Consider the following 13844-nt stretch of genomic DNA (forward strand, 5'->3'; position numbering starts at 1 on the left):
TTTTTCTGCCCTAAGCTCATGCCTTTGCGAGCGTTTGTGGTTACAGTTTCTATTTCTACACTGGCAAGTTCTGAACGTTTTTTTTTTTGTTTGTTTGTTTTGTTTTATGTTTTTTCTTTTAACTTGCTGAAAAGAATTATGCCTCCACCAGCATCTAAAAGCTCATTACCCCTAAACTCTGACCTGTCGCATCTGCTTAAGACCCTTTCCTTGGTTTGCGAGCCACCGAGGATGGATTCCAGCATGGGAATGCGGCAGGCACAGGAAAGCAGCAGCGCTGGGAAGCTCCAGCAGCAGCAGCAGGAGGAGCAGCAGGAGCAGCAGCAGCAGGAGCAGGAGCAGGAGCAGCAGCAGCAGCAGCAGCAGCCGGGGCAGGGGCAGGAGGAGGAGGAGGCCGGGCCAGCGGTGAAGACGCCAAATCCGAGCAGGGAGGAGCCAAGGCCAGAGCGGCGCTCGGCCGCGGTGGGTGCGCGGGGCAGGCAGCGGCGTGCGGATGGGAGAGAGATAAATGAGGAGTCATAGACAGGACGCAATTCCAGCCAGGGGAGAGGAGCAGCCCCTGAGGAGGGAGCAGCCCCTGAGGAGGGAGCTGCTGTCGGGGATCGCTGGAGCGAGGAGCAGGGGGAGCCTGGCGGCTCTGGCCGCCGCCCCGCAGCAGCGCTAACTTCGGGGCACCGCCGCTGCTGCTGCTGCTGCTGCTGCTGCCGGCGGCTCCCGCTGCGGCCATGGAGCCCAATGGCACATTCCTCGCCTGCAACAGTAAGTCTGGGGAAGTGTTCTTGTGTTTCAGCTCGCTTATCTCCTCCAAGAGCTTTATTTTTCCTCCTCTCTTCTTCTCCACTTCCCCATTCTCTCACTTGGATGTAATGGGGCATTCCAGCGCTGTTACAGAGAGAGAAGACAGATTTTTCTCTGTTAGTCTGTGTTGGTAGGTAGGGAAGGGTGCCTTGGCTGGGGAAGCATCTGCAAGTTCAGAAAAGTGGATCCAGATGTCCTCCCCTTTATGGGAAACTGAGAGCGGATGGGTGCCCTGCTGAATAAACTCTGTGGGCTCTGGTGGAGACAGCAGAGCCTGGAGAAACACCTGGGCTCAGGGGCTGTCCCTGAGACACTGCAAATATTGAGTACAAAATAAGTAATGTTTATAAAAAAGAAGTTCTCTCTGCCCTTGCAGCAAGTGAGGAAGATTCTATTGGTGCCAAGTCTGGGATATGAAATATCCCCCCTTATTCCCTCACCTGACTATATGTATTGCTTTGTTACCCCTTCACTGTATTTTCCTTAATCTGAGGAGCAGAAACAACTCAGGGCTGTGAGAGCTACAGGTTGAAATGGAATATTTTGATCTCCAAGAAATGGGAAAAGCCTCCAGTACTTCTTTTGTTTCATGAGGTGGGTGCTTTCTTATTACAGATAAGCTATAAACAAAAATAAAGTGATACAGCAATAAGTGATTACCCATGAACATAATCATTTTAGTGTTACCAGCAGAAATGTGAAAAGATTCCCCCAGGCTGATGAAATCTTCACTCTGATTTTCCCAGATGATAGAAATCTAACAGGAGGGTGAACCAGAGGTTAATGTTATGCTTTTTGTAGGTATCTCATTCATTATACAGCCACTGGGGAAAGAAAGCCGAGAAACACATCTGGAACTGTTAAAACATTTCCCATTTTGGGCTGTGAGTTATTTTTCAGTGAATATTATTTAGTCCTCTGGGTTTAGGAACCAAGAAGAATTCAGTGGCTGGTAATCTATTTTTTTTTTGTTTTGAGCAGAAAAATACACAAATGTTGAATGAGCCAAGAATTTTAAAAAGCATTTACTGAAATTCCTTGACACATAACACACATACACACACAAGTGCCAAAGTCAGTCCAAATGCCAGACTACTTAGACAAGAGGAGTTGTTCACATGTGGACTTCTTAGCAGGATCAGACTTGTGCTATGAATTTTGTCAGAAATTTCTGATACTGCGAGTTGTGGATATGCTTTGTCACCTGGCTCTATGTTGAAACTCAGGTTCTTTCTTTCAGTTTCTCGCTTTTTTAAAATTTTTTTCTCAAAGTAGATAAAACTACAGCTGTATTTACCATGTCAGAATTAATGTGGGTGGGTTAGTAATACTCCTTCTCTTGCCTCATGAAGTTGGTTTGTTCCTGAACTGGGAGCCCTTGTGCTCACAGATTGTAGAATAGCCAATTTGTACTATGCCTTATTCTTAAACACTGACTTTTCACCCAGGACACTGTGTACATTGTGAGGGAAATGCCCTCTGCCACAGTACGGATCAAGGATTTTACAGATCCTTGTAAAATCCTACAAGACAGGCCATTTCCTTGTTTCCTCTGCCAGCAGTTCCTCAGGATTAACATCTGTATTGAAATTTCCAACTGAATCATCTCCACCTGCCCTTGTGAGCTGGGAGCACTGAGGAGGCTCCTTCTGCACTGCAAGTTCCATGGGTGTAGGTAATTCAGCCTGGGATCAGCTGGGTTCTGCTCTGGAGAAGCTGATGGCTTTGATCTCCTTTCCTAGCAACAAAATGCTCCCAGCACACACCTTTAATGCAAGTTGTGCTTGATGCACTACGTGGGAGTTTTGTGAACCACAATTCACCATAGTTCCCCACAGTCCAGGGGAATTTGGGATACTGACACATCCCATCACATTAAACAGTCAACATGTCCCTTTTTCAGACAGGACAAGTAAAATTCACTTTGGGACATGTTTATTTTGACATAAAAGCTGTTAAATTTGCCATCTGAGCAATGTCTTTTAGTAAAACCAAAGCCCACAGTTGGTTCTGAGATTGCTGCCAGTGTGTAAAGCCCCATCAGACCCAAAAGTAGCTAAGACAGGGCCAGAGGATGCGTGGGGGAAAATAGATTTTAATGAGGAAATGAGAAAGAAAGAAGAGGGAAATGCAGTCACTTGGACAAGTGCTGCAGGTAGCAGAGATGAAAGGATTCAGGCAATCCTTTTCCCAACTACAGGGAAAAGCAAAATGGAGAGGTGTGTGGGGAAGAGATGGTTTGAGTAGGAATGGAAACTCAGCTGCCCGGATAGGCAACACTGGGAGCCAAAGGTGTCAATGATTTGGGAGCAAAGTAGAGTTTCCTGTACAGGGATGTCAATTAAGAAAGGTATTTTGGAAGGAAAGCTGCAGATAAACATTTGGTGATTTGATCACACAGGGTGGGATTCAGCTGGGTCAGCACAGGTACCTCTAAAAAATTTTAGGCTTATAGGGATCTAGGCAGGAGGATTGTATCCTGTCTTCTCCTGGCCTCTTGTTAGCACTGTAGATAATTAAATACTGCAGTCTGCCCCCCAGCCATGTGTCCCTGAGGTCCTTCCCATGGGTGGAGGGTCTCAGTCCTCATCCAGCCAAGCCACCAGACCAGAAGGCAGCAGACCTTGGTCAGACATAGAGGTTTCTTCTTTTCTCTATGCAGGCAGAGAAGATTTTGACACAGTTTCTTCTAAACTGAAATACTTCCACACCTTAAATGAGCCAGCCTAAACACTGTGTGTGGGGAAGTTCTCACACCTCAGGCTTCCCCTCCCATGGTACCTTTTAAAGCCCTGTATTGAGGTACCACACAACAAGTCTCAGTGGCTGGTTTTGACTAGAGTTACAGAAATTCCAGATAAATCCCTTAGGGGGAAAAAAGAAAAAATATATTTTCCCTAGTTTTGCATAATTCAGTTGTGCAATTTAATTTTTGCACAAGTTTTGCCCTGCTGCAGAATATTGAGAATGACATGCATTTTGTCTATGAAAGAAATTTCAGCTCCTGAAGAAAATGTTGAGAAAAGCTGCTAAGTGGCCTTTAAAAAATGAGGCTGGGACCCACCTACAACTGACTTTGGGTTTATGAAGAGAACATCTTCATGAGCATGTTCCCAGAAGCATGACTTGGGAGGTGGGCAGCTGAGCTGCTCGAGTGCTCCTGGCTGCAGATCCTGGTCCTATCTATCAAGTTGATATCCTTATTTTCAATTACTTTCTTTCCACACCACCTACTGGAAAAGCTGTAATTTATGGCAAGCCAGTATTTTTTTTTTTTTTACACTCTCATTGCAGTCAAATCTCTATGTGAACTGTGATGAAGCAAACCAAACCTTCAGTCCAATTTTGGGTTCCCAAGCACGATGAACTTTAGCTGTGTGTTTTGTTTTACCTGGATTTCATCAAGAGCGCAGGGCAGTAGCTTTTGATGGGTCACAGCCTATTCCCTGCACTGATCCAAGCTCCCTATGAGGGACCTGGACTGGCAGGAAGATGTATGAAGGCTTTCACAAATAAAGGTCATGATTTGTCTGTCTGTGAAATGTCTGAGCAGGCAGCCTGGCTTTGTTTACACAAAGCAAGGCCAGGGCTCTGTCCTGTTGAATTGCCAACACATTCCCCAGCCTGGTTTTGACCCACAGCAAGCTGGCAGATGGCACAGTCTGGGTGATGGGCCTGCAGCCCTTCCCACTGGGCATTCTGGATATAACCAGCCTGTTTTGGGGAAAGAAGGGCTGTGTGGACTTGCCAGAGCTGGAGGAGGGACCTTTCTCCTCGCAGAGACCGTTCAGACAAGGTGAGACAGCCAAAACATACAGAGAAAAAGTGGGGCTGAGAAATGCTGGGCAGGGTGACAGCGCTGATCCTGTCACACAGCTTCTGGCCAGTGTGCAGGCACAGGGAGGTTTCAGGCAATGGTTTGAAGGACAACACAATTTGAGACTTGGGAGAATTCCTCTTGTAAGAATCTTTAAGGTTTAATGTATATAGTTTCTGCCCCAGCTCAGCAGGACCTCTCAAGCACTCTGGAAAGGGAGAGGGCAAGAGAAGCCAATGTAAGGAAGAGGAGGAGGAGGAGGTTTGCTGCTGGAGAAGCCCGTTCTCAGTGTGACCACAAGGTGGAACTTGGTACATACCACATGCTCTGAAGAAGCACCTACTGGGAACAAACAGCAGCATCCCTGACCAGGGATGCACCCATGCATCTGGTCTCAGCACCCGCTCCCTGATTCCCACTTCCCCACAGGGAGCAAGAAGGAAAGTGCTGGTGTAGAGGATCCACAGGCATTTTTTGCTGGAGGTGAAAAGCTGTGCTAACAGCAAGGCCTGGTCCTCAGAGGATGTGAGGTGTTACTGGGGAGAGCAGTGAGTGGTGTCCTGGAGGTAGCAGAGAAAGAGGAAGGAGGATTTCTGAAGGTGGAATATGACAGGGCATGGATGAAGTGGGGGAAGGACAGAGCAGGTGGGACCCTGCAGATGTGGAAGGCACCTTTCTGTCATATTCTTCAGTGAGAAGAATGGCATAATGTAAAACAGACCTGTTTTTTTTTTCTTCTTGGTAACAAATACAGAGCAAAACAAAGCTTTGGCCTCTTTAGGGGAAAAATCTCCCCTGAACATGACATTTATTATTTGATACCTAGTTCCCACAGGCATTACTAGTTCTAATTTGCATCATGTGCATGATGTGATGAGGAAGTGGTGAGGTCATCACCAGCACAGGTATTCTTATTCCACTCCTAAATTATCACAAGTATGGGCAAATCAGCAGCTGAGTTTTGTCCTGTCAGTTTTGTCAGTGTGCTCTAAAGAGACTGTAATCAGAATTAGGGTTGCACCACTTTTGGCATTGCCTAAATATGATGGTGATGGGAGAACAAGTGCAGCCCTAATAAAGAACTCAAAAGCCAACCTGCTTCTCCCAGTGTGAAGTGGTAATAGTGCTTCCTTATCTCCTTTGTGAAAGGATGTGATGGAGATTGATTAATTTTGGAAAATCATCTAAAGAGCAGCCTGTGGATTGTAGTGTTCTCACATAGCCCATTTCCTACCAGACACTGCAGGCACTCCATCTGCAAGTGCCTGTTTCCTGGATATTCAAGCACTTTGCAAACTTTGGGGCTGTGTTCTGACATCCTCGTTCCCATCGAGTTCCATTTGCTCTGTGAGTAATCCAGCTGGAATCGATAGGGTCATGAGCACAGCCCCGATCCTGGGCACGGGGACGTGGATAATTTCACTCATGTGACCAGGGCCATTTATTTAATTGGGGTTGGTCATATGGGTAAAATTGCACGACCCACTGAGGTGCAGTTACCTGCAGTGAATAAGGCTTAAAGAATTTTTCTGTGAGCCATTTGCAGGAATTACTTCCTCCCGTGCCAGACTGTGACAGTATCATGTAACATCAATACCCATGTCACACTTACCCATCAGGCTTCTTCTGTTGTGACAGAAGTCTTTAACATTGTGACATTGTCTTTAACTCAAGACCACAATAAATCCAGCTCAGTTGTTTACCAAAGCAGGGAATTTTTGTCCCGATTATCCCATCTTCATTTTAAAAACAAACTGATTTGAACATCTGTGAAGCCCTCACAACAGCAAAACTTGCACATTGCTATTCTGGAGAGGTATCTAAAAATTCATTGAATGCTGACCCGGTGCTTTGTGTGTGAGCAAACTTCAGAGCTAAGTACGGTAAAATGTTCTCCAAGGGCATGGAAAGCTTTGAGCAGAGCTGTCACTGGCACTGTTATTAGGAATTAATGAGAAATTGAAGCACAGGGGCTCCGTGTGTTCCCAGATCAATCCCTATGGGATTCTGGTTGCTCCTGGGCAGGAGAGCTGGTGTGTAGAAGCAAATTGTTTTGCTAAGGCAATTACGGGAGACTTCCCCACTCCTTTGATTAGATCAGTCCTCTCCAGCACAATGTGAAATATGGGGAGTACTCAGAGACTGATAGCTAATAAATATCATCCAGCCATTACTTCATGGTGCTCACCTCCTTGCCAGGGCAAAAACAAAGCTCCCAGCTCCCAGGGGAGTGCTATGGAGATTACAGCTCTGACATCCAGCCCATGTCTGTGCAGGGGGCCCAGGAAGGCTGGAGGTGTTTCCCAAACACCCACTGACAATCTGGCTAACGTGTTCAGCAATGCACTATCCAGAAACTGCCCTTATTCTCCTTTGCTGACTGTGATCTGCAATGGCTGTGTGTAAATAAAGAGTTATTAGATGTACTGCTGTTCAAGGCTGTGCAATGGCTCTGTCTTGTCCCCAGAGAGTTTCTCACCTTTGGTGTTTGCCAGTGATTAATGACTCTGACCCTGTCCTTGTGCTGGGCAAACAACCCAGTCCTCTGCTTCCCTGCGAGGGCTGGGGGGGCTTCCTTCAAACTACAGAGAAAGAAGGGGAAGATGTTGGATTGACAGACACCAGAAACAATGTTTATAGAGCCTGTACTGAATATATTGAGGTGGTGGTGATGGAGAGCCTTCATTTAGGTCGAAAATAGTGGCTAAAACAGTGACGTGTGGGCTGATGTCAAGTTTCTTGGGTATATGCTGATTCTACAGTAAGGGATCTTCACTGCAGTTTGACCCTTTACCCTTACAGCAGCAGCTCACAAAGGTAATGACAAAAAAACAAAAAACAAAGGTAATGACAAAAAAACAAAAAACAAAGGTAATGACAAAAAAACAAAAAACAAACTAAAAAAAAATTAAATATATATATATATATATAAAGGTTGGTGACAAGGCGTGTGTATAGCTGCTATTTTTCCCTTCAGAAAAGGTCATGGCTAGGGAAGAAATGGATTTTAGTCCCAGCCATTGCTAGGACAATGGGGAATGGCTGTGAGTTTCATCAAAGGAAATTTATACTGGTCATAACAAATTCTTCTGAGAACATCTGAGCTCTTGTACCTAAATTGGCTTTGGAGTCTCTGCCCCTAGAGATATCCAAACTTGCCTGGACAAGGCTGCAAGCAACCAGATCTGCCTTTGAAGGCGACTCTTCACTTTGAATGGGTGGATGAACAAGAGAGTCCCAGAGGTTCATTCCAGCCTGAATTGTTCCATGATTCTGTGTAATCAGTGACTTGTTAAATCCCTGAGGGGGCTTATTCCTGTACCAGAGTGCAGGGTGAATCTGAATTACAAGAATAAACCCAAAGACATGCAGAAATGTGGGGTCAGTGACTCACCCAAGTCACATAGGAAACAGAAAAGTGGCAGAGAAGACACTCCCCACACTCTTAGGAAAACACTCTTTCCTAAGTGGAAAAGGAAGAGCATTAAAGCTCAGTTTCCGAGCATCTTTAGGGTCACATCTGTCCTGGCTGAGGGGGGTTTTAGGCACCGCGTTCAGTGCCCGTCAGTGGGAGCAGCACGGAGACAGAACAGAAAGGTGGAGCCAGGCTCGCTCGGATCCAGGCTCGTGGGCAGGACAGGCTGACAAGCCCAAGGCAGTGATTAGGAGCCACAAACAATATCTGCGACTTCTCCAGCCTTCGGAAATGATGCGTAAAATCCCACTGGCGAACGATTGGTGGAAAACTCGTTCCTTCTACCTGGGCAGCTGCCGGCAGGCTCCTCGGCTTAACTCTGCATGCAGCGTGTGAAGCGGGAGGAGAGACTTCCCCCAGTCCCACCCCCGGCCGGACTCTGCCCTCCCCTGCCGGGCTGTGCTGCCGCTGTCCGCGCTCGCTCCTTGGAGCCCCTGGATGAGCAGGGATCCCTGCGGGGGTGGCACTGCCCCCCAGCCCTCCCGACGGCCGGCTGCCTTCCCCGAGCCCCGCGCTGGATCATGCAGTGCATCCGAAGGCAGCCCAAGCGCACCGTGTCCCAGGAAAACATCCTGCTGGAGCAGAGCCGTCGAGTGGCCGCGCTGAATGGCATCAGGCTGGGTAAGGGACAGCTTGGGCAGAGCCTCGGCACCGCTCCCTTTCTCTTTTCCCTGCTCCACCCTGAACTCCAGGGTTAAATTCCCAAGGTTTCCTTTCCTCTCGTTTGCTTGTAACCACACGCCAGATGTGTGAAGCGCTTCGTTGGAGGCATCCAAGAATGCGGGCAAAGGCTCGGTTCCCAAATATCTTGCTGGACTCTCTGAGCTGCCTTTAACTGAGGGTGTTTGGGGAGGGCAGTGCCCTTCTCCTGCCCAGTTTTAGCCCTGCTCGGTGGTGTGCTGCCTGTCGCTGTAAGAGCCCAGGGAAGCACGCAGAGGCTGCTGATGAAAGAGGAAACCCGGGGAGTTTCATAACTTGTGTGCCTATGAACTCACTGCTGGTTCCTGTGCTCTGGAGGCACAGCCCGAGTGGATGAGAGTTCCTTGATTCCTGGTGCCACAGAGGGTGGATGGAAGTGGGAAATAGCCATTTACCCACCTGACCTCCTTAGATTTTACCAGAAAGGCTTTCTGCCCATTTAAACCAGCAAACCTGGGTTAAACCTGGTCTGTAAGCAGGTGGGAGGGGGAGAGGGGGAAGAAGGAGACTTGTTTTATAGTGTCTGTAATTAAGTTCTGTCAGATCAGCAGATTTGCGAGAGCAGTGCAGCAATATGTATTATCACTGCCATCCTATTTCCTCCGTGAACTCAAAGCCCAGCTCCTACCGTGACAGCTATTGTTTTGCTGAGCTTCCTGCTTGCTGTAAACCTGAGCTAGATAAGCCAAAGGTTAATATTCCTGATGTCTCAATGTCTCAAGCTTCCTAGTGCAGAGTATTAACACGATGGTTATTGCAGTGCTGTGTTTGTGCTCAAGGCGCTCCTACCTTGGCCAAACATGATTTTTGCTCTGAACATCACTGCACAGTGAATATATTCTGTTCAGAAAGTGTTTGACTGATGTTTTGCAAGTAGGGAGATCCCGACCCTTGAAAGGTACTCTGGAATATTGCATGCTAAGTGTGTATTTGGTATTTTACAGAGGATTTTAAACAAGACACAGTCTTGCCACATGCTTCAGGCAGGATTTGCACATCTATTTCAGTGCAGTGATTGTGCTTCTCACGCTAAATGTTGTTATATAGTTGGGAGTCAATATCCTTGTCCTGCTGCACAGAGTTTTTTAACTTTTAAATTATGTATGTGTAAAATGATTCTGGTTTCTTAGATACGAGTTTTCATTGCTTTGAAATGGACTTCTGGACCACAAACCTCCTCAGCTTCAGGCTTTGAGAAATCTGGGCTAGTGGAAGTGTCCCTGCCTGTGCAGGGGCGTGGAATGGGGTGACCTGTAAGGTTCCTTCCAACCCAAACCATTCCATGATTCTCCGTGGGGTATTAGGAAGAAATCCTCAGGTTTCTGCTGGGAAAAGGTGGGGTGTTTTTATTGGAAAGCAGTTTAAAAAGCCAGCTGAGAGCAATGTCCCACTGACACATCAGGGGTGTGTGTGTTTGTGGTTCCTGTATCAGCAGATCACAGTGTCTTACGCTGCATCTCTGGCCTAACAAAATGCAGGTAGGAACACAGAAATTCAGTGACTCACCCAAGAAAAGAGTCTGTGCCAGTGCTTGGTTGGGCTTAGGAGGCAGAGCCTGAAGCACTGGGGAAGAAGGGGAGTTTTAACCACACTGTTACATTGCCTGGGTGATCATGATGAAGGGCTTCGAGCTCCAGCTTGTGTCTGAACTGTGTGCTTGAAGCCTGGAGGAGAGGAATCTGCCCTTGGCCACCACCTGTGCCCATCCAGATCTGTCTCTGTTATGTTGGTGCAGCTCTTTGGGATGTCCTGGTAGCAGGGCACATTACAGGTGCTGCACACATAGTCTGTAGAACAAAACATGTCCTGGTTAAATGGATTTCTCATTCCACACCTGTGGACATAGGCATCCAAAGGATTTGGTGGGTTTCCTGCTTTCCTCGTCATGTCACCCTAGGATGACACGTCCTCCTCCTAGTCCTGTAACGATTCCTCAAGTGGTTGGGATCTGAAGAAAAAGAAGGACTAGATCTGGGAGCCAGAATAGAAATGTGGGTGCAGAGGGAGAAGGGAGAAGTTTCCAAAAACTGTGAGGGGAGCCCCAGGGATGTTAGTGAAGCTGCAGTCTGTGCACTTAGAGAACCTTTGCATAACAGCAGAAGCCAGCTCAGGAGACCAAGAACCTGTGAAGCTGTTGTGGTGTGTGTCCTTCCATTTCCAGATGAAGTGGCCTCTCATCAGCCCCTGGGAGTGCTGTCCCAGGTCCCATAGCTGGCCTCAACTTGTCACCCTTCTGTGTTTTGCAGGAGACAGCTTTTTTTTCTTCTCTCAATGAATTTTTTTCTGAGGTTTTTCTGTGGGGTAAGCATTCAAATTCCCCTCTTAGGAACCTCCAGAGCGCTCATGAGTTGAGAAGCCAAGCAATGCTGTAGTGGGGAAGACAATTAATGAGATACCTAATTTAACTTTGAGGAGAGAGGCCAAAGCCACCTTTGCAGGATCTCCAGCTTCTACTCTGATGCTTTCAAGCCTGGATGTTTCAGCCTGGCTCAGGTCTAGGCATGCTCCTCAAGCTCTGCAAAACCAATAAATGGTGTGAGCTGCTCACAAAGTGGACACTGGACACCCCTAGTATTTATCTCTGATGTAAATCTCAGGCTTTGGCAGCCTAAAATTCTCTCTAGGCCAGTATATCCCAGCTACAAACTCGCAGTGCTGGGTTTTGCTGCTGCACCATGACCCACATCAGTGCTTTGCAGCACCTGTCACTTCAGTTTCCTGTATGGAGTGTCAGGACACTGGGAATTTGGCCACTTGGATCTCACAGTTTTGTTTTTCAAGCAAGACTGAAGTGATGCCTGGTAGTTTATTGTCCGGCCTTGTTTAAAAGCCAGTGATTCAAAGCAGCTGTGTCTCCCAGAGAAAAACCAACCCAATGCCACTGGGGACACTGCAGTGAAAAATGTTATTTGTGAGACTCCACATCAAATTTGTTGAGTACTGAGGAATTTCCCTGCAGGTGAGTGTCAGGTGGCTGCAGGTGGCCATGTGGCTACCTGCATTGCCAAGGTGAGGTTAGAAAAGTTTCCTCTGAGTTGGGACGCACATGGTCAGCCCTGCAGAGTTAAATGCTGCTGCACCAGCTCTCAACCAGCATTTCATGCAGTGTCACAGAGCTGAAGGTGCCTATTACAGAAAGCCCAGGATGTGCTTCTTGTGTTTCATGCTCTCACCCTCCTCAGTCTGCATGCTTCACATCTGTAATTAATGGTTGGTTTGAGGGACAGATTCTCCAAGGTATTTAGGTATGTGGAAGTCATGCACTGCTGAGACACTCAAAACCATGTAGAATGCCAATTCTGTGTTTTTGGAGTCTCAGTAGGTGCCTGTTTCCTCTCTAGATGTCTTAAGTGCCTTCCTGAATCTAGGCTAAGTTGTGAAATCCAAAGTTCCCACAACCAGAAGGTTTGGTTGTTATTACTTGACACTGCATTGGCCTCATAGTGTAAAAAAGACAAAGACCCTTCGGATGGTTGAGCAATGAGGAGATTGTGGCTGCTCCTTATTGCTGCCTTAGTGATCTGTTGCTGCCTGTCACCAAAATTCTCTTTCCTAAGCTTCATCTGATCTGCAAAATTCCCACGTGGATAGGAAGACACTGCTTGCCAGAGGAGGATGAGAGTTATCTTTGTGTATTCCTGTTTCCACAAAGGAAATTTTGTTGCAGAATGGATTTGAAATCACTTGGAAGTTCCTGACAGCATTCCAGTTACAAGTTATGCAATTTTCCTTTCTCTGCTTTTACTGTTCTGTTGTTGGTTTTGTTGCAGGTTTTGCATCCTAACAGTATTTGCTGGGAAGGAGATATTTTAACTTTGTAAAACACCTGAGAATTATAATACAAAGTCTTCAGACTCAATCTGAGAAGTGCACAAGGATTCAGCCTCTTTTGTGATCATGAAGCGATGTGGAGGATTTCTGGGTCTCTCTGCTCTGCTCTGCTCTCCTCCCCAGACCTGACTGCCCCTGTGGAAGGGAAAACTCTTTGAGCATCATTTCTTGAGCTGTCTCTTAAAACACTACCACTACTGTTTCTCCACAGGCCTCAAAGATGACAAAGACCTGAAGTTCCTCCTGAAAGGCAGCCAGCTGCTAAAAGTGAAGTCAAGCTCCTGGAGAAAGGAGCGGTTCTATAAGCTCCAGGAGGACTGCAAAACCATATGGCAGGAGTCAAAGAAGGTGCTGAGATCCCCAGAGTCACAGATCTGTGAGTAAAGTTTGCTTTGTCAGAGGTGGGGTGAGCCAGGACCATTATGTGGTGTGGAGAGAAGGTTTGTAGCAATGAGAGCAGGTCCTTCCTTCCTCCTGTGACACACAAACCGAGTGATGCTGTCAGCTCTGGGAGAGCCACAAGGAATCTGCCATGTCAGGAATGGTCACATTGCCCAAGCTCATGAGCTGCTGCCTCAGATGGTTGTGGGGTGGGCTGTGCTGGCCTCAGCAGCCCTGCCTGGCTCGTTTCCTCCCCAAATTGTGCAGCTCACTCAGGTGCCTGAGCTCTAATGCTCGGTGTGAGACATGGTACGAGCATTTCTGCCATGGGGTGGTGTGTGGCTGTTGCTCCTTTCCTGCCTGCCAGCCCCAGGGAAAACTGGCATTCAAGCCTCACAAGGAAACTGCAGAGATGTGGAAATCCAAAGGTTTACAGGAGATGAGAAGGAAAGCCTATTCTCATCCTTATCTTGGAAACCCAGGATCTACTCTGTTGTAAAAAATCCAGATACTACAATCACCATTATATGGCACAGGAAAAACCATTCTGTTCCAGCAGCATCCAGCTTGGCACTGTAATTGGAACCCCAATTGAACCCAATTGTGCAGTCAAAATGGAATCAGGCAGGGTGTGTGTCTGTTTATATCTTTGTTTTCTTCTCATTCCATATTTTTCTAACACATTTCTCCATATTTTCTGACATTTTTTCTCTCTTATTTCAGTCATCATTGTGGTCTTGTAAATCCAGGAGATAAATTAGTAACATGGAATATGTTTTATGGCATGTTGAAATGTGTTAATTATGCAATGATTTTGGAAATGATCACAATTAACTAAATGAA

At 46.9% G+C, this 13844-nt stretch overlaps 1 protein-coding gene across 2 annotated transcripts in view; it reads left to right on the forward strand.

Moving 5' to 3' along the window:
- Positions 1-453: 453 nt before the first annotated feature.
- Positions 454-13844, forward strand: part of PLCD1 (phospholipase C delta 1) — a 51090-nt gene continuing 37699 nt past the window's right edge. The window contains exons 1-2 of one of the 2 annotated variants that reach the window (XM_014256783.2): positions 454-759; positions 12832-12996. In XM_014256783.2, coding sequence (XP_014112258.1) covers positions 726-759; positions 12832-12996 — 199 coding nt within the window. In that variant the 5' untranslated portion in view covers positions 454-725. Of the gene's footprint in view, positions 760-8476; positions 8712-12831; positions 12997-13844 lie in introns of those variants that run through there. The other variant, XM_005527770.3, reaches the window with a different exon arrangement.

The sequence above is a fragment of the Pseudopodoces humilis genome, chromosome 1, assembly GCF_049639895.1.
Source record: "Pseudopodoces humilis isolate 2021_Gansu_Grassland_sample_001 chromosome 1, ASM4963989v1, whole genome shotgun sequence".
In the NCBI taxonomy this organism is placed as follows: domain Eukaryota; kingdom Metazoa; phylum Chordata; class Aves; order Passeriformes; family Paridae; genus Pseudopodoces; species Pseudopodoces humilis.